This window comes from Rhinopithecus bieti, unplaced genomic scaffold (genome assembly GCF_001698545.2).
Source record: "Rhinopithecus bieti isolate Rb0 unplaced genomic scaffold, ASM169854v2 scaffold_5626, whole genome shotgun sequence".
In the NCBI taxonomy this organism is placed as follows: domain Eukaryota; kingdom Metazoa; phylum Chordata; class Mammalia; order Primates; family Cercopithecidae; genus Rhinopithecus; species Rhinopithecus bieti.
This window is the reverse complement of record NW_016805666.1, coordinates 5,965,677-5,991,721: the sequence shown is the minus strand read 5'-3', so window position 1 is coordinate 5,991,721 and position 26,045 is coordinate 5,965,677. Positions and strand designations below refer to the sequence as shown.

The 26,045-nt window shown below is 36.2% G+C and overlaps 1 protein-coding gene across 4 annotated transcripts in view; it reads left to right on the top strand.

Annotated features, from left to right (window-relative positions):
* FGF12 (fibroblast growth factor 12) overlaps positions 1–26,045 on the top strand; it is a 603,053-nt gene that overhangs the window by 389,529 nt on the left and 187,479 nt on the right. For all 4 annotated transcript variants that reach the window (XM_017873445.1, XM_017873442.1, XM_017873444.1 and 1 more), the window contains one exon: positions 21,799–21,902. In XM_017873445.1, the coding sequence (XP_017728934.1) occupies positions 21,799–21,902 (104 nt within the window). The remainder of the gene's footprint in view (positions 1–21,798; positions 21,903–26,045) is intronic.

The following is a 26,045-nucleotide window of genomic DNA, read 5'->3' as shown; positions in this document are numbered from 1 at the left end:
TGGAATTACAGGCGTGGGTCACTGCGACCGGCCCCACGTATTTTTTAACTGAAAAAATCATTTAAGATTTCAGAAAAATTACAAAGTAATAAAAGTGAATTCCTTTATACTTTTTATCCAGCTTCTCCTAATGGTATCATTTTACATAACAACATAATGATCAACGTCAGAAAATTAACACTTGTGAATATTATTTACAGAGAGCTATAGCCTTTATTAAAATGTTATCAGTTTTTCAACTAATGTGCTTTCTTCTGACCCTCTCCCCACATATTTTAATGAAGAATATCAAATAAAAATAAATAATTTTACATATACTTTGTCTGAGTGGGGATTAGAAGTAAAAATATCAAAGAAGGATTTAAATTCTACTCATTTCTTTTATAGAAAAATTATAAGCCTCTAAGTTGTTAAAATGTCTTTTCTTTCTCTACTTTGTGTGTGTAGGAGTAGAAGCAGTTGATTGTTTGAAAAAAGAATCTTGTTACTATGAGCATCTGTCAGAAATGTGTTGTTTGGTTCACTAGACATCATTAGGTCTAACCAACCTTACCATAGCATCTTGCACAGAATTGATAAAGACACCTGTTCTTTTGTTCATGAAGAAAAGACTAATTATATGTAATTGAGTACAAAACACAAATGGATTTGTCGGCAGTAACAGATAAGAATCTCTGCAAATGTAATGATAAAAATTACAAAACTGTGTTGGAACACTGGAACAAAAAAGACAATGGCAGTTTGGAGGGTATTAATAGGAATATTTTACATAAAATTAAAAAGCTAATTATTTTGTTTCCTGAGTTACCATAAGACAAGACACATTTGAAGAGGTCAAAAAATGCTAGGGAGAAAACAATGAAGATATTATAACCAAAGGTATTGTTCTCTTTACCTCTGAACAATAAAATATTGAGAGCCATTTGACTGTGGAATGGGCTGCCTGACAAGCTAGTACAATGGTGAGACTGGAGATATTCAAGCAGATGCTGTCCTGGCACTTGAGGCAAAGGGAGAGGTTTACAAGAAAACCCCCTTGGTGTGGGAGGAGGAAGCAGAGTGGTGGTAGGAGGGCATGATTTCAGAACTCAGTGACTTTTAAGGTCTCCTTTAGTCCTCATATTCTTTGAAAACTTATTTTGAATAGATAAGATAAGTGTATGGCACCAAATTGTAAAGGTACATCAGCGTGTGTAGTTGAGAAGCAGCAAAACAGTCCCTGACAGCCAGAAGGTGGCTTGGCACTCCCAAGAAGACTTGGTATCCTTCTGTTGAATATAGACAATTTCATAACATTTGAAATTAGACAAAGCCACTGAGACATGAAGGGTCAAGATTAAAGCAAGACCCTGTAATCATGTCTGAACACGACAAAACCAAAAATGTTTCCTAAACTACAAAATGACTAAATATGTCTCTGTCCTGGATTATGTGAGTGGCTGCTGCTTGTTTACCAAACACAGCTTTAACCTTGCTCTGTTCTTGCCTTCTAGAAAATAATTACTAAGATAGTAGCCATAGAATTACACCCACATCCTTAGAGAATCCAATCTGGGGCAGATTCTCATTTCTTTGAGCCCTCCTTAAAACCACTTGCTACACATCCAAATCCTGTAAATCTTTTCTTAAATCCTCTTCCCAAGACACCCCAGTTCTACTCTGGTGTGTATTTTTCCTCCTTGCTGAGCATTATTAAAACAAACTTTGTTCAACCATAGGTGTGTTTATGATATTCACTGGAAGTCATTGATGCAATCTAAAGCAATTTTCATTCGCACCCCTCCATTGCCACCTAGGCACATTCTTGGTATTTTCCTGATATAGTCTATGCACTTATCAGCATGTACAATATCTATCCATCCAGCTATCTGTCTATATCTATCTACTATATTGATCTATCGATCAGCACCTTCTTTTAACTTAAAATGTATATCTGCAAGATTTTTTCATATTAATACATACTTAAATGGATAATTAATACTTAATTTCCTATTAGGCATTTTGCTAATACAAACAATGCCATAAAGAAAATCCTCCTATATAAATCATTTTTAATATATACAAATGTATTTATAGGATGGTTACTTAGAAGTAGAATTGCTGGGTCAAGGGTATGTGCTTTCTTCATTTTGAAAGGTATCACCTAATTGCTTTCCATTGTACAAATTTACTCTAAAATTGTCTATTTCCTTATCATCTAGTCAACAAAATGTGTTATCAAACTTTTGGTTCTAGCTGGTCACAGTGGCTGACACTTGTAATCCCAGCACTTTGGGAGGCAGAGGTGGGTGGGTCACCTGACATTGGGAGTTCTAGACCAGCCATGGCCAACATGGTGAAAACTTGTCTCTACTAAAATACAAGAAAATTAGCCGGGCATGGTGGTGCATGCCTGTAATTCCAGCTACTCGGAAGGCTGAGGCATGAGAATTGCTTGAACCAGATAGGCGGAGGTTGCAAAGAGCAGAGATCTTCCCACTGTATTCCAGCCTGGGTGACACAGCGAGACTCTGTCTTGAAAACCAAAAACAAACAAATAAACAAACAAACAAACACAAAACTTGGTTCTTTGTTACTTTAAAATGTAAATTTTAATTTTTTTCAAATTATGAGTTAGGTTGAACACTTGTTTAAGGGTGATCGTACTTCCTTTTCTATGAACTGTCTGTCTATATCTGATTCTATGAAATGTCCCGAAATTCTGTATGTTAACCAATTCAGGTTTTGTTGCTGATTTGCCTTTTTTTTTTTTTTTTTCCAATTCCTGGTTTGCCTTTGATTTTTTGCCATGCCTTTCTATTCTTTTTTGGTTTTATTTTAAATGTGTTTCCTGCCTCAGCTTTTGTTCCAATTTAAAGAAATCTTTATTTATCCAAAATTATTTTTAAAAAAGTCTCCCTATGTTCTGTGTTTTAGAATGTATTCTTTTTTTTCTTATATTTACTATTCAGTTAATCTGGAAATTATTAAGATTCTCTCAGTCTAGACTTCTAATACTTTATGTTCTTATCAATTATGAATATAAATATACTTTCTTTAGATTTTATGAATGTGTTAAATTCGCTATGAGTTTAGCATCAACAAACATTTCAAAATGTTCTGTGTCTGATTTTCAGAAAACCAATCGGAAATGTAAAAGTTTAGTCATTTAGTTACGTTTTCTATACAATACCAACATATGATGTTTTGATACCACCAGTCACAAGTATATAGACACAGCCAGAGTCAGCAGAAGCTTTTATTGCTAAACTATCAACAGAAGTATGATCCAGATGGTTAGTTGAGGAAAATTATGAAGGAAATCTTATATTTGTTATTACAAGGGCATGCAGGTACTACAAAAAGTTAAACAGATGTTCTAAATTTGTTAGAAATTTGTTTTCATTGACTATGTTTTAATTTTAAAGATAGTGCCTCCAAATAATATTTGTGGAAAATTTGGGCAAACACTAATTATTTTCTTGAATGACTTATCCCCTTACATAAAATCATAAGGGGATAACTGCTGCAGACTTTTTAGCCTCGACTCTTCACTTTCTTCTTGATCTTATATACATTTTTGATCATAAGACTTCTACTCCCATGTATCTTCCTGGTCAGTAAAGCAAAACATGAGTCATTTGAATTATATTCTTTCCTATTTACTCTATGACTTTTTATGGGTATATTTCTAGGCAGAATACATAGTACTTAAAAATCTTATTGGGGCTGCTTAACCAAATGTATTGTTAGAAAGAGCTGATGACGGAGGTTGTCTTTGATCTGTTTTTGGCTCTGTGTGATAACTGGTGCTTTGGCCTTGAGCAAGTCACAAAAACTTTCTCAGACTTATACAAATTCAGATAGTACAAAATTAGAGGAGCCAAGAATCGCTAAGATTTTGATAGTCTTTTATTAACTTCTGATATAGAAGTAAAGGTATGTTCAGAAAAACTGATTGACAACTAAATACCCTTTGTTTCCCTAAATACCCTTTGTTCTGAAAGATATGTTACCGGCAGGCAGGAAATCATCAGTTTGCAAATCCCTGTGTGATAGTCTCAAAGTGTGTAAAGATCTAGAGAGTTGAACACATAAATGCTAGAACCAGAATTTGGGTCCCAGTAATCTGACTTGAGGTTCTTTGCCTTTGAATGAGTTATTTAACCCCTCTCTGTGTTAAATTTCCTCATTTGTTAAATGACAATAATAATAATATTTAGATCATAGGGCTGTTGTGTAGATTAAATGGTTTGATTCCTTAAAAGTGCTTTAAGCGGTACCTAGAACACAGTAATTCTTAATAAATGTCATCTGCTGTCATTGTTTTCATCAGTAGGGATGAGAGACCCTTTATTTGCAAGGAGCTCATGCACAGTGACCATTTTAACAGAAATACAGTTCTTAGCAGTGGCAGCTCTTGTTATATGGAAGAATTTGAAGGTGTTTACACTGGTGGGTATTGAAGAGTAAGTCAGTGATTCATAAAATGTCTAGTCCCTAGACCAGCAGCATCTATGTATCTGGGAACTTGTTAGAAATACACATTTTCCAGCATCACTTCAGACATGCTGAATCAGAAACTGTGAGGCTGGGGCCCAGCAGTCTGTGTTTTGACAAGCCGTCCAGATTATTCTGATGCACTGCAGCAAGTACAACTGGCATCTTTCCCCTACCCCCAGGATTTGAAGTGCTCACATTTGCTAATGAAGGCAATCTGTGTTCTGGGACTGTGAAGCCTATTTCTATGGGGATCTGACTCCTAATATAATAGGGAAAGCAGAGGTCTGTAGGCACTGAAATTCAAACTTTCTACCATCTTAAACATGTGTGAAATCTGCTACATTTTGATTCATTACTTGAAGAGAGTCAAGGCTCAATTCTAGACAGATATATGATCAAATATAAGTTTGGAGAATTACAAAAAAAAGAAAAAAAGATGAAAAATATGTAGTGAAATAGGTAAGCCTGTATCACAGATTTGTACATCTTGGAGCTTTTACATATGCAAATTTCTTTGGCTTGTGAGGTCTTTGCCAATCTTATCCACAAGGCAAGCCACTCTCAGCCTTCAAAACCCTCCTCAACTCCTGTTTCTTTCGTCCACGTGAGGTCTTCTTTAGCCATCTTGTCTCAGCTGTCACCCCATACAAAACCCCACGCTCACTCACTTCACTCTACTGTATTTGAGGCTTATGCATGTTTACAGCTGCACAAGTCACATTATATACAGCAATTCCTTATCTGCTTTTGTGTTTTCCCTATTAGAGTATGACTTCCTTATTTGCCCTTCTGCCTAGCCAAGCGATGGAGATTTTCCAAAATCCGAAGAGCTGCAAATGTGTTTCATTTAGCTGGCATGCTTGGGAAGCAGGAATGATTGTATGTAAGCAACAGATGCATCTACTTTTTTTCCACATTTTCTTCCTACCTGCCTAGGCCCTGAAGACTTTTCAGTCTGAGATACCTGTGGCTTTCACTCAATGTTTGTTAAATCAAAATAACAGAACACAACTTTAAAGGAACAGTACAACCCCCTTAAATATCACCAACTTTAAGACAAAGTGGCTTGGGCTGTGAGTCAGACAGCCTGGTTTCCAGTCCAGGTTCTTTCTCTAAATAGCTGAGTGAACTTATTTAAGTCCCACAAACTTTCTGTTCCTTGGTTTACTTCCCCCCATCATTTCTCCTCTGAGGAATGAATCCTTTGTTTTCTAGTCTGTAAAATGAGGTGTTTAGAAAAGATAATATCCAATATCTCTGATAGATTTGAAATTTTCAAGCCTTGACAATGATTTTGTTTTCACCTTTGAAAATGGGAAACTTTTATTTTAAACACATTACAAAAGAAGGCAAAACTGTAAAAGCAAATAGTACAATCGTTTTTGCCTTGAATTGGAACACAGTAGTGGATTCACCACGACTTTCAATGTATATGTACACAGATTTCAAGCAATTCTCAATACCCCCGTTGCCACTCCCTAGTCTAAGCTACTATCCTGTTTGTATAGACTCTTGCAATAACTCTCTAACTGGTCTCTTTACTTCAAGCCTCCCCCCGCCAGCCTATTTTCTATACAGCAGCCAGAGTGACCCAGTTAAAAGATAAAATGAAATAAACTCACTTCTTTGCTCAATACCTTTCATCGCATATCATTTGGGGTTAAAGCCAAGACCTTTTTCCTATGACCAATAGCATTTTATATAATCTCAACCATTGCCTCCTTCATCCCTCCTCAAATATTATCTCTCCTCTTTCTTTCCACTGGCCTTCTTGCTGTTTCTCAAACCCAGCAACCAAGTTCTTGCCTGAAGGCACTGGGACCAGCTATTCCCCTCTTTCTGGAATGTCCTTCCAAATATCTAAATAGTTCAATCCCTCATGGTCTTCATACCCCACTCAAAAGAGAAGCCTTTTCTCGAAAAGATCTTTTCTGGTTAATCTACATACATCTCAGTCCCTGTCCTCAATATTTCAGTCTCCTTTGGCTACTTGAATTTTGTTTTCATCTTTAGAACCCTTACCACTATGTAATATACCTACTTGTTTTATTATGTCTTCTTACTACTAAAATATTACTTATATATACCATACATTTTTTCATTCTATCGTATACTTGCTTATGTTATTTCTTCCACTAATTATGCCATCCTCTAAAAGCCTTTTGTCTTTGAAACCTATTTCTGATTTAACTGTACATTCTACTTTTTCTCTGAACAAACTGTACATCTCATGATTTTATACTGTTTCATCTGTATGTATTTATTGTGTATATGACTGGCTGACTTCTTTTTGGTTATGAACTGCTTAAGGGCATTGACAATGCCTGCTTTATCTCTGTGTTGGCCTGTAATAAGTTCTTAATATTGAGTAAGGCCTTGATAGTGGATATTTATAAGTTCATAGATAGTAGCAATAGTATAATCATTATACCATTGAAACTGAAAGACTTAATTAGAATGTAATCTTCATGAAGGCAATGAGCTTTGTGTGCATTTTGTGCTGTTATGTCTCCAGCACCTAAAAGAATACCTGGCACATATTAGGTATTCAGCATTTGTTAAATAAATGAATGAAAGTGAATTCACAGAACAACCCCATCAAAAATGAATATGACTTTGTGTGACAATGCTCAGCTTGAAAAATGAATGCTAATTGGATCATGCCTGCATCTTGTTTTGAGAATGACAGATAATTTAAGATAATTCAAAGGATGAGTAAGGAAATTATTTTCTATTATGAAAATAGGAAGAAAATTGAGTGTGCTTAGTTTGGAAAAGTGAATTCTATAGCAATAGTAATAGAAGAAGACACTTTCACAGTGTTACATATATTCTCAAAGTGTCACATGAATATATGTATATGTATATTCATGTTGATAATTATGGAGACATCATTTTCTTAAAATATGCAAATGGTATATTTGCCCATAAGAGAGAGAGTCATTGTTTTGATTATTCGTAAGGGCAGCAGTATAAATTTAAACATATGTTGCAGGAAAAAGAAAATATACACTCAGGTGTTTTAAGAATAAGAAACTAAAAAGAGAGGGTTTCTTGAAGTGGTGGAAAAGGGTATTAAAGTTTTGATGAGTGAGAATTAGAGATTACTTTACAATTCCTGAAATTCATTACTTTACTTTGAGGCTCTGAAGTGAGAGTTGATTTGCTCCAAGTAGAGTGAGTAGAATTCAGTTCTACTGTATCCGTATCCTGTGCTCCATCTTCAACATAAGTTACTGATTGCAAGGTTGTATAGATTTGTCCATAATCTTCATGAATTGCAGCAGAGTTTCCTGTATGTCTCTGGTTTGATTAAGCACTATTTTTAGCCACTGACTAAATGAGGTATAAATTATAAATGTATACTCATATGGATTAGCATTTTCCAGGGCATACTACCATGAAGGATAAAGAAGAACTACATATTTGGAATGAAGGATTTGGAAAATAAAATAATATGTGTTAAGTATTATTTCTTAATCTATGACTTGGGGACATACCAGATAATAATAACTGTTTGCTCAACACTTTCTAAATGTCTAGTACAGGTATGAAAAATTTCAAAAGTATACTCAGTTAAGTCTTGTAATAACCCTATAAAAGGTACTATAATCATTTCTATTTTGAAGATGAGTAAACTGAGGCACAGGAAGGTTAAATAATTAGTCCATGGCCATACAGATATTAAACAATAGATCCAGGATTTGAATTCAGCAAGGTTAGTTCCAATGTTAATACCTTCACCCAGTTTACACTGTATCTCAAATTTATTTTTCCTGGTTAATATTTCCCAGTGCATAATAATCTCTTAAATCATACCTCTGCATTCTTCTGACAACACTTTTAAAAGGCATTAAGAAGGCTACGTGGTTTAGTCTAAAACATTACGGTAGTTTACTTTAGACAGGCTAAACAGTGAACTTGCAAGGATTTTTCAATGTGTTTGATGTATTTGAAATATAAATTATAACTTTTTTTAGAGATAGTAAACCATTGTACAATAATTTTAAAGATTTTAAATAGCCCGGTTGCCTATTTCATATATCTGATTTGAGAAGTTTGAGGTGTGTAGGATGTGTGTGTCTTTATGTGGATGTACATTTTCATGTATTATTCAGCAGCCTAGATAGAGTAGTACTGAACAGGCATCCAGCCAAGATCTAGTGAGGTCGCACTTGGTACATCTGCTTCCCTTGACATTGAGACCGAATGTGGAACACGTACCTTTGTCCAACTATGTCTGTACAGCATTATTAAGCCCACTCCACAGTGTTACAATTGAATTTTTACAAATATCCTAAAGAGAACTTCTTGCTCCTTGCTACTGAGGTATGAGCAGAAAACATCGCTTTTATTGTTTCTATAGTATGCACCAGGGATTGTTTCCCATACCTGAGGAAGCAGGATAGTGTTATAAATAGTCCATTTGATTTTAGGGACAGACAGTCATGGCTATTCTTATGGGTATCTCCACTTGCCAGCTGGATAAACTTGGGCAATTAGTTTAACACTTTGAAACCAGAGTTCCTCATCCACAAAATGGGAATAATATGTAGGAGATTTAAGTTAATAATATCAAAATGTACCCTTATGGAAGGAAGTGGCCTGGAAAGTCTTAACAGGAGACATCAGTGCTGACTGAAGACTGATCAAGAGCAATTTCAGGAAGAATGAAGGACTTGAGCTTTGACAAACTGGGTGAGAAGCCATTTTTGAACCACATCTGTAGTTTCAGCACTCTTTTTTCTTTTTTTTTTTGAGACGGAGTCTCGCTCTGTCGCCCGGGCTGGAGTGCCATGGCCAGATCTCAGCTCACTGCAAGCTCTGCCTCCCGGGTTCCCACCATTCTCCTGCCTCAGCCTCCCGTGTAGCTGGGACTACAGGCACCCGCCACCTCGCCCGGCTAGTTTTTTTTGTATTTTTTAGTAGAGATGGGGTTTCACCGTGTTAGCCAGGATGGTCTCGATCTCCTGACCTCGTGATCCGCCCGTCTTGGCCTCCCAAAGTGCTGGGATTACAGGCTTGAGCCACTGTGCCCGGCCAGTTTCAGCACTCTTTTAGGCCCTGGACCAACCCTCGTTTCTTTGGGAGAATTGATCGACGTCTAATTTAGAGAAGATTAACGTCCAGGGCACTTGGAGTTTCCCTCTGAAGGGGTTGGAATGCACAGTTACATATGGTCTCTTCCCAGTCTTTGACACTACTGATGATCTGGGCGGAAAAGTCCTACCGAGACGTGAAGGAAGACAGCAGCCGCGCCTCATAGATCCCCGTTCTCAACAATGGCTCCAAAATCTTGGTTTTTTGAATCAGTACGTCTGGAGGAGGACCCACACTTTGAGAACCAAGCACACAGCACTTCTCAAACTTTAAATGCATTGTAATTGTGTTAAAATGCAAATTTTGATTCAATAATTCTTGCATACAGCCTGAGATTCTGCCTTTCCAGCAAGCTCCGGACGAAGGTGATGCTGTTCACACTTTCAGCAGCAAGGTTTGGTTCCTTGATTGGTAAGGTTTGGGAAGAATCAGTATAGCATGTGGGCTTGCTAGAACTATCCCAGGTTATTGAACTTGCTTTCAAGTTGTGAAACTGAAATTGTTTTCAGTGATGAAGCATACTGGAACAATCTGAAGAGTTAAAAAATGCTTGTCTTCAATTCCAGGCGTTTTTATTTAATTATTATGAGAGTAGTCTGGACATCAGCATTTTCAAGCTTTTCAGAAGGTTTTAATATGCAGCAAAGTCTGTGAACCATTCAGTTAAATTACCTCTGGAGAGTTGGTTTTTTTCTTCAATTTTTAAAGTTTGCATTCCAAATTTGTATTATTATAACTTTGAGTCAAAGTTATACAATAAGATATTGATTTTAAAGTACAGTGCAAATCATTGCTGTTCTTTTATGGAATGTTTCATGCTATTTTATTATAAAAGGAGGCCCTCAAGTGGGAGATGACAAATCAATGGCTCAAGTAACCCCTCCTGTGTTCGCTGCAGACATCACTAAATTCTCACAACATTCATTGTTGCCTGGCTTCAAATGTCTCCTTTAGGCATTGTTTCAGGCAGTTACAACCAAATGATTGAGTTTTCACATATGTCTGCCATATGCATGCTTTATTTTCATTAATAGCAACATATTGAAGGCCAACTGTGTCCTAGTTACTGGGTTACAAAAACGAATCTGATACAATTCCTGCCTTCTAGCTGTTCCCAGAGCATAAAAGGTTTTACATCTTAATGTAAAACAAAAAGTGTCACTGGTACTACCAAGTGATTAGAAGAATCACCAGATTTCAGAGATCTAACAGATCCTCAAAAGCCATAGTAATCAACAAGTTTGGGTTTAACCCAATTCTTGAAGAATGGGAACGCAATAAATAAATTAAGATTAGGACAGTTGTATTTCAGTTAAGGAGGCACAAAATTAGGAAGTGGAGAAAGCTCCCACCATGTTAGGGAAAAATTAACCCACTAGCTTGCATGAAGCAAAGAGATTATTTGGAAGTATCATGGCGCCATATTTTAGTGTCTTAACTGACACTTAGGGGAGTGTAGGCTTTATATTGTAGGAAATAGGGAACCAATGCAAGTTATTGAGCAGTGACTGAAATGCAATACTTTAGAAAAATTTTCTGACTGAAGATTATAGTAGACATGGGTTGAATGAGAGATTTTGAAGTAGAGAATAGTAAGGACAAAATCATCATTTTATTTTCAAGTCCTTTTTTATCCCTTAATTTCTTAAAAAAAAGAAATCTTTCCACATTATGTTTATTTCTATAGATCCACTTAATATTTTTGGAATTAGGCAGTCATATTTTCTTATTTAGGTATTAATGATAACGAAGTACAAAGCTTTGTTTGAGCATATCTAAATCAACTCAAATAAGTGTGCTTCTATTGCCTGTGTGTAATTTTATCTAAGAAATACTAAAGATTTTGTACCTTTTGAGTAGGATGGTTCTACTTGGCTGAAAAATTACTTGTCAGGTTTTCACATTTTCTTATTATAGTCTGTTTTTCCCACTTTCTTCACAACTACTTGAATTGTTATCATTAGAATTTTATTTTATATCTTAAGAGCAACAATATTTTTTAGCTGTATAGCCCACTGCTTAACTTTTTCACTAGCTGACTTTATAACCTTGCGAAAACAGTATCTCTGAGTCCCAGTTTCCTGGTCTGTAAAGACGGATACAGAGTACACATGTGGTTACTTTTATCTATTTTAGACTTTAACTACCATGATGGCAGGTACCATCTCTGTCTTTTCTACCACTGTATTACAAGTGCCTGGCACAATGTCTGGAATATATGTGATGAATTAATGAATAAACCTAATAGGCCATAGTATTGATTTTGGCAACATAGTGTTTGATGAAAGGTTTATAGAGGATGCAAATCTAAAAGCTTCAAAACATGCAAACATTTCTCGGAAGATGTTTCTGCCCATTGATCTTATGGACCATCACCTGTGCTGTTCACTGAATTCTTCAGATGGGCTCCGAGACAAGTCTGTATAAGACAAAGGGTTCCAGAGAATGAGTAATGACAGGCATTTGCTTTCATTATCGATAGTGATGTGCCTCATTTTTCATCTTAATGAAAAAAGAATCATGTTGAATTGACTTGTTAATTATGCAAATTTTGAACATTTTGAACTATCGTAGGAAAGGTTATATGATATTATCAGGATTAAAAGCCAATGACAGGACTTCTACCAGAGCTAAGGCAAACATTTCTACTACCTTTTATCAAAGACAGAGATCACAATGCTGCTCATTTTTATTATGCTGAAAACCCACAGCGTATGCTGTCAGCCAGTGCTTCGAAGAAAAATTTTAGTCTCTGAAGTCCCAAACTACTAGTCAGCTCGGTAAGTCAGTAAATTCAGTGGGAAAATAAATCAGTCAGTTGGACTATTTGGCCAATTGTTTATAAAATAAGGCATCGTACTTGGTGAACCAATATAGCTTGAAGTATGTTGATGTTTACATTCTTAACAGTGTTTTATTTTAACTACGTAGTTGTTTTGCTTACAGGAGCTTCAATAATAGAAGATGAAATACGTGCTTTTTTTTCTCCCATAACATTTTAAGAAATTTAAGTTGAAATATGGAATAATGATCACCCAGCCATGTTCCTCCTACTATGAAAACTCCGGATATGGAGATATGAAAACAACAATGGGAACAAAACCACTGGCAACGCTGATAGTGATGCATTGTATCCTTTATGGTTTAAAAGTGGTTTGTTTTATTATCTCATTGATCTTCATAATCCAGTGAAACATTCAGAGCCAAGAAATACTCAAAGTAGTTAACTCTTTATGCCTAGTGTTCCATTATTGGAACACTAAGCATGTGGGAGTTATTTATATCCTACTGCTCAGTCATTGCCAAGGTCTAATTGCAGAAATTCAAAAAATTGCCACCTCATTAAATTACTTGGAGTCACCAAGACCACAAAACTGTTAAGTTTTAGAACTAGGGCTCATGACCCAAAGCTATGTCCTCTGCGTATCTATGTTCAGTCCTCATCTGAGTCTTATTTCCTTGACTTAAAAGCTAAAAGAATAGGGCAAGTTACATCTTTCCTTTAATTTCTGTAAGATGCTGTTTCAGAGAGTTAAATTCAGTAACAACAATTGTTTAGGCTTTATTTTGAAATGCAATCTGGATGCACAACAAAAACAAATACATATTTTATACTCTAAGAATCCCTAGTTTTCAGGGAAACTCAGACAAACATATAAATATGAATAAGCACTGTGATAAGTGCTGTGTATGGAATGCTGTGGAATTAGGGTAAGGGAATGAATAATTAATTTGCCTGGGTAAACATTCCATTGTACCATAATTTAACCACTTTTGTATTGGAAGATTTAAGAGCTCACTACTTTGCTGGATATTCAATCATAGCATTTTCCTATTGAGAATGGGGAGGGCGAATAATTGACTTAAGTAAATTATAAATAACAGAAGTAAATATTGATTTCATAACTAAGGAAAAACCAATTGAGTGGCCTGCAGCTATTATAAATATAATTACAGATGTTATTGTGAGAGACTGTAGGATTTATTGTAGGAGAAAATAACCTGGTACTAACTTAACTTATAATTTAAGATTTTGTAGGATATGATCTTATTCACACTCTAATAAAATATCTTGATTGAGAACATTTTGAGATGTTGGAAATGATATTGAATTTTCAATGAAATCTAACATTGAAAATGCACAGATTATAAACCCAAATATCTCCATTCTCTCTCACAATGTTTCTTTAATGGGTCACAGGATGAATCTTTTTTATTGGCCATTTGACAAAATAGACCTAGAATTTTAAATACGACTGTACTCTTCTATACCTTTCTTCGTTACAAGCAATAACGAGTCTGTCCTTAGAAGTTACTTGGAAAGATACTGGATTTACGAGTTCCAAAGACAAATTTGTATTGAGCCTTTTTTCCTCCTTCCTCCCCTCCTTTCTTCCTCCCTCCCTCCCTCTCTCCCTCTCTCATCCCCTCTTCTCCCTCTCTCTCTCCTCCTCCTCCCTCCCTCTCTCCTCTCTCCCTCTCTCCCTCCCTCGCTCCCTCCCTCCCTCTCTCTCTCTCCCTCCTCCCTCTCTCCCTCCCTCCCTCCCCTCTCTCCCTCCCTTCCTCCCTCCTTCCCTCTCTCCCTCCTTCCCTCTCTCCCTCTCTCCCTCTCTCCCTTTCTCTTCTTCTCTTTCTTTGCAACTTATTGGTTGTCACATTGTCTTCCCATGTGTTTTGGATTGTTACCTTTTCCTTACTGGAATAATATGGTGTGGATAATGTACAGGTAGAAATTAAGCTGAGTGAAACATAACACTTTTACAAAGTACATTTTTTGGTCCAATATCATTGGACAGGATGTTTATTTTTTATTTTATTTTGTTGAGACAGAGTCTTGCCCTGTTACCCAGGCAGGAATGGAGTGGTGCAGGTCATGGCTTACTGGAGCCTTGACTTCCCGGGTGCAGGCTACCCTCTGACCTCAGCCTTCCAAGTAGCTGGGACCACAGGCACACACACATACCTGACTACATTTTTTTATTTTTATTTTTGTTTTTACAGAGATGGAGTCTCCCTGTGTTTCTCAGGCTAGTCTCAAACTCCTAGGCTCAAGTGATCCTCCTGCCTTAGCCTCCCAAAGTGCTGAGATGACAGGCATGAGCCACCACGCCTTGCTGACAAGGTGTTTAATATCTCAATTGTAACAGATTCCCCAAGCTCTTTCCTTCCTCTTAACTCCCTCCAACCTTGCATCACTCTACACACACATGTACTCCTATCCTCACCAGGCCCATGCATCCCATGAGTCTGCCATTTCAGACTTTGTACCGTGTAGGTTTTTTGGCTTTCCTTTAGTCTATGTGTAATACATATTATCTTCAATTTTTTCTACATGCTTAATTATAAAAATATGTCCTAGAAAAGTTATGAATAAACATGTGCAAGGAGAAACTACTCGCCATTCATTTATTTATTCAGCAAATATTGAATAACAGCGTCTAAAACCAAGATATCATGCTAGGCATTGGGGTTCATAATAAAAGTTTCTGGTGCCTTCAACTTGCCCTTGAAATAGTGGAAACCTCAGAAAGATTCACAAATAAGAGTCTTCTCACTAGAGACCACATCTGTTATGTTCATCACTCTTTTTTTTTTTTTTTTTTTTTTTTTTGCTTCAGCGTGATATTTGGCATAGAGTAAGTGCTCGATAAATTTTTATGGTAAGAATAAATGACTTCTAAGTCAGGTTTTTACAAGTGCTGTACGTGAGCTCAACTTACTAAGGCCAAGGTCCTACCCCAAAGGTTAGGATGGTACTATTCATTTTCTCAATTATTTTTCACTTTGTACTCCTCAGAGAAGTTAGGACTTTTATATACTGTTAAATGACTACCTTAAGTACTTTGACTACTTCAAGTAGTCAAATACTGAGTTTATAATAAAATGGCATTTTGCATATCAAGATGCCTAGCAGGACGCCTGAAAAAAAAGTAGACATTCAATGAATATTATCTCTTTAGTTTTTCTTTTCTCATTTGTTACTTTGTCTCATCTTCTCCTTCCACTTAAAGTTCAACCTGAGAATGACTTAGGTTTTGTAGGTCCTAAAGCTTATAAATATAATTAAATGAAAATTAGGTGCAAAATTGAGTATTTACAGTGAGAAAATAAACCACAAAAGTTTAATTTTTGAAAAGCTGGGAACTATCAAAGATGATAAAACTCAGGAAAATAATACAGTATTTTAATTAATTGCCTGATAGCAGCAAGTCTATACATTTCCTTCCCATTATTGTGAATATATAATTTTTGAATGTCTTTCCACATGAAAACACTTTTTTATTATACATTTCTTGTAGAGATAAATATAAAGATAATTCAATCTTTCATGTAGCATGATTAATCAAAGTGATCCTTAAATATTTTATAACTTGGAAGTGTTTATTTTAGGTTCACAGCTCATCATTATCTGATGATTAGTGATGTTGAGTATCTTTTCATATACCTGTTGGCCATTTGTATGTTGTTCTGGAGAAATGTCATTCAAGCCTTGTGTCCATTTTTTCATTGGCTTATTTGTTTTATTTTGTTTTGTTTTGTTTTGTTTTGTTTTGCTATTGAGTCATAGGAGTTTCTTATGTACTCTGGATATTGAACCCCTACCAGATATATAATTTGCAAATATTTTCTCCCATTCCATAGGTTGCCTTTGCATTCTGTTGATTGTTTCCTTTGCTCTGCAGAAACTTTTTAGTTTGATGTAATACCACTTGTCTATTTTTTTGCTTTCATTTGCCTGTGCTTTTAATGTCATATCCAAGAAATAAATCTTTGCCAAGGCCAATGTCTACCTTTTCCCTTATGTTTTTTTTTCTATGGGTTTTACAGTTTTAGGTCTCACATTTAATTATTTAATCAATTTTGAGCGAATTTTGTGTATGGTATAATATAAGGACCCAATTTCATTCCTTCATATGTGAATACCCAGTTTTCTCAACACAATTTGTTGAAGAGACAATACTTTCCCTTCATTACCTTTTCCAATACCTTTTTTCCGTGAGGTTTTATGATTGAGCTTGGTTTATTGAAGCCAAGAGTACCAGCTCCATTATTTCAGTTTTTAAAATACAAGAGTCAACTTTACAAAAAGATTTAGAACAAGATACTCCTTTTGGAAAGGACAAGTTTAAGAAGATCTTTGAATGTCAGATTAAATACTTGGACTCTATTTTGTATATAATTGTAGTATTTAGTCCACAAATGTTTACTGGGATTGCTAATATACACAGAATATATACTACCCTGCGTATTCTCTCTCTCGTTTTCTCTCTGTGTCTCTCTCTGTCTCCTCCTTTCCTCGTATTATACAAGTGTAGTTTCGATGTGAGTTTTGTTTTGGAGAGCTTACAATCTAGTTGTGGTTGGAGAGGAAACAGATTTTTTAGAGGAATAAAACTATAAATTGTGATAAATATAGTCTGGATCCAGGAATAGGGCAGCTAAGAAGTGAAAGAAAGCACTTGGCATTTGGTGTGTCATTTCAAGTATGTCAGGGATTTCAGTGTGAAGATGTAGGGAGAGTGACATTCCAAGCAGAGGGAACTAAGTTAGCAAAAAGATGGAGTTTAGAAGGTAGGAGGAGGAAGAGCAAATTACTAGAAGCACTCAGTATTGAAGTGAAAGTGCCATGTAGCACAAATGTATGTTGTAGATTAACCTTGAATATCAGGCTGAGATGCTTTAGTTTCTAATTTCATTTTTATCTTAAAAAGAACTTTCATTGTAACAAGGAAACCTACATTCCTGGAAAGAATGTGTTTTTGTCATAACCCATATAATAACATTTATTTAATAAAGCTATGTACTTGTAACTGGGCTAGACATTACAGCAACTACCCTCAAGAATCTTGCATTGTAGGGACAGAGACAGAGATATAAACAAAGAACTCTAAAACCATGTTCTAAATACCATTACAAAAATATACACAAGAAATAAGCCATCTGGAAAAGGGAAGTATTATTTCTGAAGGGCTTTGGGCAAGACTCATGGGGGAGTTCAACAGGTAGGCCTTAAATGATGAAAAGAGTTGGCCAAATTTAGAAGTGGGAAGATAAGCTTTCCAAAAAGAGATAGAGGACAAAAGAGGACAAACTCCAGCCTAGTTAAAGATTGAGGGGGAACTTAGGAAATGGCAAAAAGCTCTGTGAAGCCGGTTACAGCAGATGGAAAGGGTGACAGGTGATAAGCTGGAAATGTGGGTTGGAGCCAGGTTGTAAAGGACACTGGAGACAGGGAGGAATCACTGCAGGTTGTAAGCAGGAAAATGGCATAAGAGGATGCAAGGGACTTAAAGAGTGGGTGGAGTCAAGTAGCCCAGTTACTATGAGTTAGGACAGTGGCTTTGAGGAGTAGTGAAAAGAGCAAAGGGCTCCTGTGAGCTAGACCCAGAGTGTGCTACTCTGAAGATAATTAATGGATAAGAGTAAGTCATTTGCCGCCTTTTGGGATTTTTAGGAGGCAGATGAGGACGTTTCCAGAGAAACTGTGTTTAGCTTTTACCAATAAAGTCTCATTTCAAATCATTTACTGATTTTTAAAAATGGGCTTGGTAAGTCTTACAAAGCAAACCAGCTAAAAGCCATTATCATCTTGTGGTTCATATAAAACTTTCAAACAGGTTTCTTGTTTTTGTCCCTGCCTAGCATTATCAGTTTGCTGTCATTCTTCATGTATGAAAAATTTTATAGTTGCTTTTCCTTCTATGGTGAGCTACGTAAACTGGTGTTCTTAGCATTTATCCTGGGAAGTCTTTTCTCCTTCTCACAGTAATTGTCAGTGAACTTAATATTTTCCAGTATCTGCTTTTATTTAAAATGAAGTACCTTGCATCTAGTTCATATCTTACATATTAATTCTGCTTTCATTAGCATCTCTATCAGTTAGGATTAGGGTTGGCTCTGCATTGCACAGAGTAAAATAACAAGGACTTATTTTCTCACGTAAAAGCCAGACCTGGGTAATTGAATGTTGGACTTGTGCCACTGCTCCACAAAGCTCTCAGGGACCCAACTCCTTCCAGCTCACCTGCCAGCACCCGCTGGGGAGTAGTTCTTGTTTCTGTGGTTTCAGATGATCCAGCTACCATATTCCCATTCAAACAGCAGTAGGTAAAGGTTGAGAAGGGGTGCAAAGGACACCTATAAGTTGTCTGTAAGGAAGGATTCCTCAAGTCTGTAATGATGTGATGACTCATATCTCATTGACCAGTAGTGAGTCCATAGGACCTACATCCTACATCTGGTTGCAGGTTGCAGGATATGTAAGAAGATGTAGCTGAATAATCTATTTATTTGCAAGAAGGTAAGAATGGATATTAGAGGAAATTAAAAGAACAAAAAGGGGAGGCCGAGACAGGTGGATCACAAGATTAGGAGTTCGAGACCAGCCTGGCCAACACAGTGAAACCCCATCTCTACTAAAAATACAAAAATTAGCTGGGTGTGGTGGTGGGTGCCTGTAATACCAGCTACTTGGGAGGCTGAGGCAGGAGAATCACTTGCACTCCAGCTGAGTGACAGAGCTAGACTCTGTCAAAAAAAAAAACAAAGAACAAAAAGATGAAATATGATGTTTGGAACAGGTAGGCCCATTAGAGAGCCTGAAAGCCTTTGTTTAGCATTTTCCCCTGGGTTAACTCTAAATCTTTTGTACTTCTAAAATTAAGGTAATCATTCTGTCCTAAATTCTTCATAGCATTTATGGTTGAGGATCAAATATAATTAATGAACGTATCAGCACTTTGAAAATTGTTACACAAATGTAAAGTATTATATTTTAAAGCATTAAAACAATCTGCTGAATATAAACTAAAAAATATTATTGAGGCAATATGTCAGTTTTTACAGTAGCCTTATGATAACTTTATCTGACAAACAGAAGAATTAGGTGTTCATGACAAATAGCTCTTCGAGAGGACACGTCTCTGAATCACTTTCAGAAACATGACAATGCATTTGGTTCTATCAATTCTGTGCAAGAAGGATTATCATGTGCATTTTACAGATAGGAAAACTAAGGCAGAGAAGTTAAATGAATAGCTCAAAGCCATGTAACTTAGTGGAGGGTTTAGAAACTATGTGTCTGCAAATCTCATACTCATAATCTATGTTTTTGCTCTAGTTTTCATATGGCACACATCTTGTTGCCCATTTGGTAAAGTCTACATATCTAAGATTAGAACGACAGGCTCGCAGTTATTTATCCTTATTTTATTTACATGGTGTTCTTTCTCATTTTCCCCCAATATAAATCAAATCCTCCAATCTGCCAGTCCCTTTCTGCATACACACATTACTCTGCAAAACCACCTAACTTCCTGCCTCACTAAAATGTTTTCTGTTCTTGGTTTTCTCAACTTCTGCTTCTTCTTTAAGTGTCAACTCAGGTTCCATTTTCTGTGTAAGGCATTCCATGAATACTTCAGGCCACACAGAGCTTCCATTTTCCTGAACTTCTGTAATATAGAGAATATATATATAGAATGCATATATTACATTTAATTATAGAAGTACATTATACGCTGTATCATATTATTCCATATGTCTTAGCTTTTTCTCCCCAACTAGACTTTGTCTAGTTCTTGTATTTCTTAAGTTGTTTCAGTAACACAAGGATACTGGTAAGAATATAGCAAGAAATAAAACCAGTTCAAATCTAAATTGAGCCAACAATTAATCTATGAGAAACTACTTATAGTTTCTTATCTAGTCTCAGTTTTCATGACAAATGTGGAAATGGGTTCAAAGAGGCAAAAAGACTGTCAACAGCTAAGAATGGAATCCTGTTCTACCAAACCTGTGGTCTAAGGCTTGATCCTCTACAACTGTCCATTGAACATTGACTAAAAGCCAAATACTGTGAGTGTGTGTGTCTGCGAGTGTGTGTGTTTAGCTTACTATTGTAGGTTGAGAGAAGCCCAGAAAAATAGAGGCATCCCTGAATAACAGTAGCCCTCGGGTTAATTTATATGTATCTTGTATTAAAAACTAAGAAGACGAGAACCGAGAGGAATTTTATCAATAGAAAAGGTGGATAAGAACTTCTAATGAAGCCAGGATACTGAAATGAACTGCAGAGATATTTTCTTATGCATACAACCATGAGATACTTCATTCATATCCATGTTGCCATCTACAGAACCTAAGTATATGATTGCTTTTCTTCCATATGCAATGTGAATTGTTTCAGGGTGGGGGCAATGTTTTCTTTTTATGCTCATTTTGTGATCTCAAAAGTAACTGAAGTTGTCCCAAGGACAGAAATATATTGTTGGAAGAAAAACAGAAGGTTCTCTTAGGTATCTTTTTTTCTGATCTATGAATTCCTTCTCCAAGTGGACATATAGACTATTGAGTACTTTGAGTGATGAGCAACTCGAATATGTAAAGACTGCAAGCATGTTCCCATTTCATCTTAGGATGTTGAATTACTTTTGTCAAATTAATTCTTAATGGTTTTGAGTATATGTGTGTGTGTGTATATATATATGTGTGTATACACATATACATACACATATATTACATACACACATATATTACATATATATACACACATATATTTTTCCCACCTGGATATAAATATATAAAATATATCCTTTATAGCTTAAGCTATCTATCAATCATCTATCCATCTGTTTATCTTTCTTTATTTACATGTAAAAAATTGAGATATCAAGAAAAAAGTTTTGTCTGAATGTTATCACCAATAGGTCAGCAAATTTTGCATTCTTCTTCTGTGTTCAATATAACGTTTGGAACAACAAGGAAAAGACTAAAAACAAGAAGCTTTGGACTGTTGTAAAGATAATATTTTGTTATTTCTTATGACTACAGATATATTTTCTCCTGTTGAGAATTTCTCGGTTCATATTATTTGTTTGTTAGAAAAAATTATCTTATATTACCCTGTTTGAGGGTAATTTTTAGGATCAGGAATCCTGAAATCTCAGATCCAGTTGGGCCTTTAGAGACCTTCTAATCCAACCCCTTTGTACAGAGTTTATGTAACTTACCTGAAGTTACATAGGTCATTAATGCTGGCGCAGGGTCAAGAAGTCAATTTCCCTCATTTTTAGACCTCTCTTTATTTCTTTCTCTCTCCATTTTTCTACCAAGTTCAATTAATAGGTTTTAATTCTCAAAAGAATTATTAGAAGAAAAAAGATTATTTGTTCAAAAGGTCACTGATCCTTTCCTCCTTTCTTTTTCTTCCCCCAGCTCTCTTCAATCTAATTCCTGTGGGCCTGCGTGTAGTGGCCATCCAAGGAGTGAAGGCTAGCCTCTATGTGGCCATGAATGGTGAAGGCTATCTCTACAGTTCAGTAAGTACATTGTAGTGTGTATTTGTGTGTATGTGTGTGAATTACCACTGAGAGGTAATAGAGTAACCATCATGTTAGGCAGGAAAATTGGAAGTTGAAGTCATTTTATATTTTGTGATCCTGTTTTTCAGGATTATTTTGAGGTTTTGTAATTTAGAGTGTTAAGGACCATGTCTTGTTGAATGACTATATTTGCAGTTACTCTCCATGCAATATAAATTCCTTGTGTCTAGCTTCCATTTCTGCAGAATATTCTCCTTTTGGAATTTTACCTTTCTGTTTAATTCAAAAAGCAAGACATTTTTCTTTTCTCTTGTTATCTCTCCTTTAAGCATAGAGGATGGCTCAGGAAGGAAAATTCTTCAATTTGTCTGGAAATAGTCTCTGTCCTACCATGGAGAAAAAAACTTTCATAATGGATTGTGGCTTTGTTTGTATTTAGTAGGTCTATGTTTCATCTACTGTGTCAGAGTCTCAGAATAACTTTAACTTAAAGGCAATATGAATTTATGGAAAGAGCTCTGGATTATGAGAAAGGATATTTGAGTTTTATTTGCATTTCATGTACTATCTTGATATCCCTTTGGGCAAATTATCTTCCTCTGCTGGCTTAATTTTGGACCTTTCAAATGAGCATGTTGGACACCATGTTGTATCATGTCTTCTTTCAAATCCCAAACTGGCAAAATTAGGTAGCATCAGTGGCTCTGTTATCAGCACTGACATATTTTAAAGTTACGAACACAATTCTGATGCTTGTCTCACTCTCAGGATAATAATTTATGTGTTGAGGCTGGGCGCCGTGGCTCACGCATGTAATCCCAGCACTTTGGGAGGCCGAGGCGGGTGGATCACGAGGTCAGGAGATCGAGACCATCCTGGCTAACACGGTGAAACCCCGCTCTACTAAAAATACAAAAAAATTAGCGGGGCGTGGTGGTGGGCGCCTGTAGTCCCAGCTACTCGGGAGGCTGAGGCAGGAGAATGACGTGAATCCGGGAGGCAGAGCTTACAGTGAGCCAAGATCGTGCTACTGCACTCCAGCCTGGGTGACAGAGCAAGACTCCGTCTCAAAATAGTAATAACAACAACAATAATAATAATAATTTATGTGTTGAGAGAATGTGGCTGCACTGAATGGTGTATGTGTGTGTGTGTGTGTGTGTGTGTGTGTATGTGTATTTCCGCTTTCCTGTAAGAGAGTTGGCTATTTGTAGTTCATGAAAAAAATTCGTTGAAAATCATGATTATAGATTTCCACCCTTACTTTCTATGATCTCAGTAAATAGCACAAGGTTATTTTGGAAGTTCCCATATGTCTACTGGATTCTAAATTAGTTATTGACTAGTTTTCATTAGACTCTTCGAATGTTCAATTAAACGAATCTCTGGTATATTGGAGCTCAGACATTGATACCCTCAAATATGGTGTTTTTACATGCTGTACAGAAGAAGCAGCCGCAAAGTCTCTCTGAACTCCCTCTGCCTCCTGTGGCTCAATCCTATCTCTCCCAAAGCACAGGATGAAGTTGTTCTCTGGAGTTCCCTTATCTGCCTAAGCTCGGACCTGCCAAAGAAGAAAACAATTACCTTTGGTCTCTTCCCTGAGTTTTCATTAACTGAACTCCTATCACAGGAAGAAAGACTGAAGTTCATCAATACACCTAGACAGCGTTTTGTCACAAACCGTGGTCTACTCTGCAGATCCAAAACACTTCGTCCCAGCTCATTTTATGTTCTTTAAGTTCATTGAACTCCCCCCAAAATCATTTGCTATCGCTATAAAATTGTCCACACCTCCCCATCTCCCTTTCCTCTAAAAAGAAGGGTATTGGCTGGGCGCCGTGGCTCACGCCTGTATTCCCAGCACTTTGGGAGGCCAAGGTGGGCGAATCACGAGATCAGGAGATCGAGACCATCCTGACTAACATGGTGAAACCCCATCTCTACTAAAAATACAAAAAATTAGCCGGGCGTGGTGGTGGCGCCTGTAGTCCCAGTTGCTCAGGAGGCTGAGGCAGGACAATGGTGTGAACCCCGCAGGCGGAGCTTGCAGTGAGCTGAGATCGTGCCACTGCACTCCAGCCTGGGTGACAGAGCCAGATTCCATATCTTAAAAATAAAAATAAATGAATAAATAAAAAGAAGGATATATAACCATGTATACCACATTTCACATGGTGGGGTGATCACCCTGTGATTCTCCCCAGTGCACGTTAATAAGTTTGTATTTATTTTCTCCTGTTAATTAGCCTTTTGTCCATCGATTTTCACTTAATCTACAGAGGGCGAAGGGAAAATTTTCCTTTGGCTCCAACAGGTACATCATACTTGCTTATTAGTAATACATCTGTCATTTGTATTACAATTATGGAAGTTAATATTTTACTCCTGAAAATATTCAGATCAAAATATACACTTACATGCTGTATGTGTACATATACATTTTTTCAAAGTTTCTGCTCAAAATAACACTTACATACATTTTCAGTCAAAATAATGGGCTCTCTTAGTGTGTCACAGCTCTGACAATTCTTCATGTCCAGTTATTGTGAGTCCATTTTAAATGTAAGAATTAAAATAAGAAAAAAGACAAGATGATGTTATTTTGACTATTTCTAGTTAGTCTTACTTTAAAGATTTAATCAGTCATTAAATAAGCAGCTAAATGTAGACTGTATTATGTGTATTTAAAAGGTCATAATTCAGGTTATAATTCCACAGAAGCTGTAGAGTTCAGTTTATTAGACTAGAGTCGATCCCCAAAAGTCCATAACAAAGAAAAACACAGAAAGTTTGACAACAGTATTGTAAGCAGGAGACGATTGTATAAGGGAAGGAGGGAGTTTAGAGGGATTGCTGGGTTGTGGTTTCATCCTCTGAAGCTTTTCAGATATGCATTCCTTCTCTCTTTCTGGCTTAGATCTGAGGTTAAGAGGGGGTGGGATCTTGAGCCACAAGAGGGAGTTTCTTTTGTGATGGAGTTTACCTTTGTAAACCTAGTGGGGTATCTAGATTTTCAGTTCTTCTCTCCACTTAAGTCAAACTTGCCTCATAAAATCACAATGCTTTCCCCTGGTGAGTTAAAAATCATCTGTTACCTTTGACTTTCCTGAGGTGTTTCTGGTATGCATTAAGGCTAGAATTTCTTTGAAAAGCAATTTTCTATGTTGTGGGCAACACTGTAGTTGGGCAACCAATAAGGGTCATAACTGCAGTTCATTGAGAGAGAGGAGAGGGTTGAGGCAAACTAAGAGAACCTAGATAAGCTCATTTAGAACCCAAAAGATTCACAAGTAGTATCATTTTTCTAGTGTCATTTACGTCATTTACCTGGCTTCTATTTATTTTTAAGCTAGGAATTAATTCCCTTGTTACTTTTGATTTCTATTTCTTCACCAGGAAGCAGGAGGAGAGAGTGTCAAAGATGGAGTGACTGTTAGGTCTAAAGCACAGAGCTGTAGTTTTAAGAGTTGCTCTGAAATTTTGTGTTTTAATAGGTGAGTTTAAGCCATATGTATTTGATGAGATTATTGATGTATCTGGATATGTTTTTACCATAGTAGTGTGTATTTTCTAAATTTCCTTTTGCTTCTCTTTTCTTTTAAAAAACATTCTGTTGTTTTATTCACATGATTTTATTTTATTAAATTCTTCTGCAAGTTTGTAATCCTAGACTATATTTTTATTCCTTTAGTGGTTAGTCTTATTTTTTAAAATCATACATAAATAACGACATACTTTGCTAAATATTTTTTAGTGTTTCTGTCTTCCTTTCCAACAGCTTATGGATATTATGGTGTTTTCTTTCTAGTAAATACCACAACCTTTCTTGCTGCCAGTTTGATTAGTTGCACTTTAAAATAAAATCATATGCACAATTAGTTATTTTATAACTAATTATTAAATTAATGAATGTTTTGAATAATTTGTATGCATAGAATTTTTGTTTGTGTGTATATATCAAATTTGGTCTCTGATTTCACTTTTCTTCTAAACTAAACCTTTGATTGTTTTGTGTGTGAGGGTGTGTGGATGGTGAACTTGCTTTTGGTATCCATGAAAATGTCTTCCTTTCACTTTCATTCTTGAATTGCAGTTCAGGTAGTTATAAAATTCTGAGTAGACCAATATTTTTCTCAG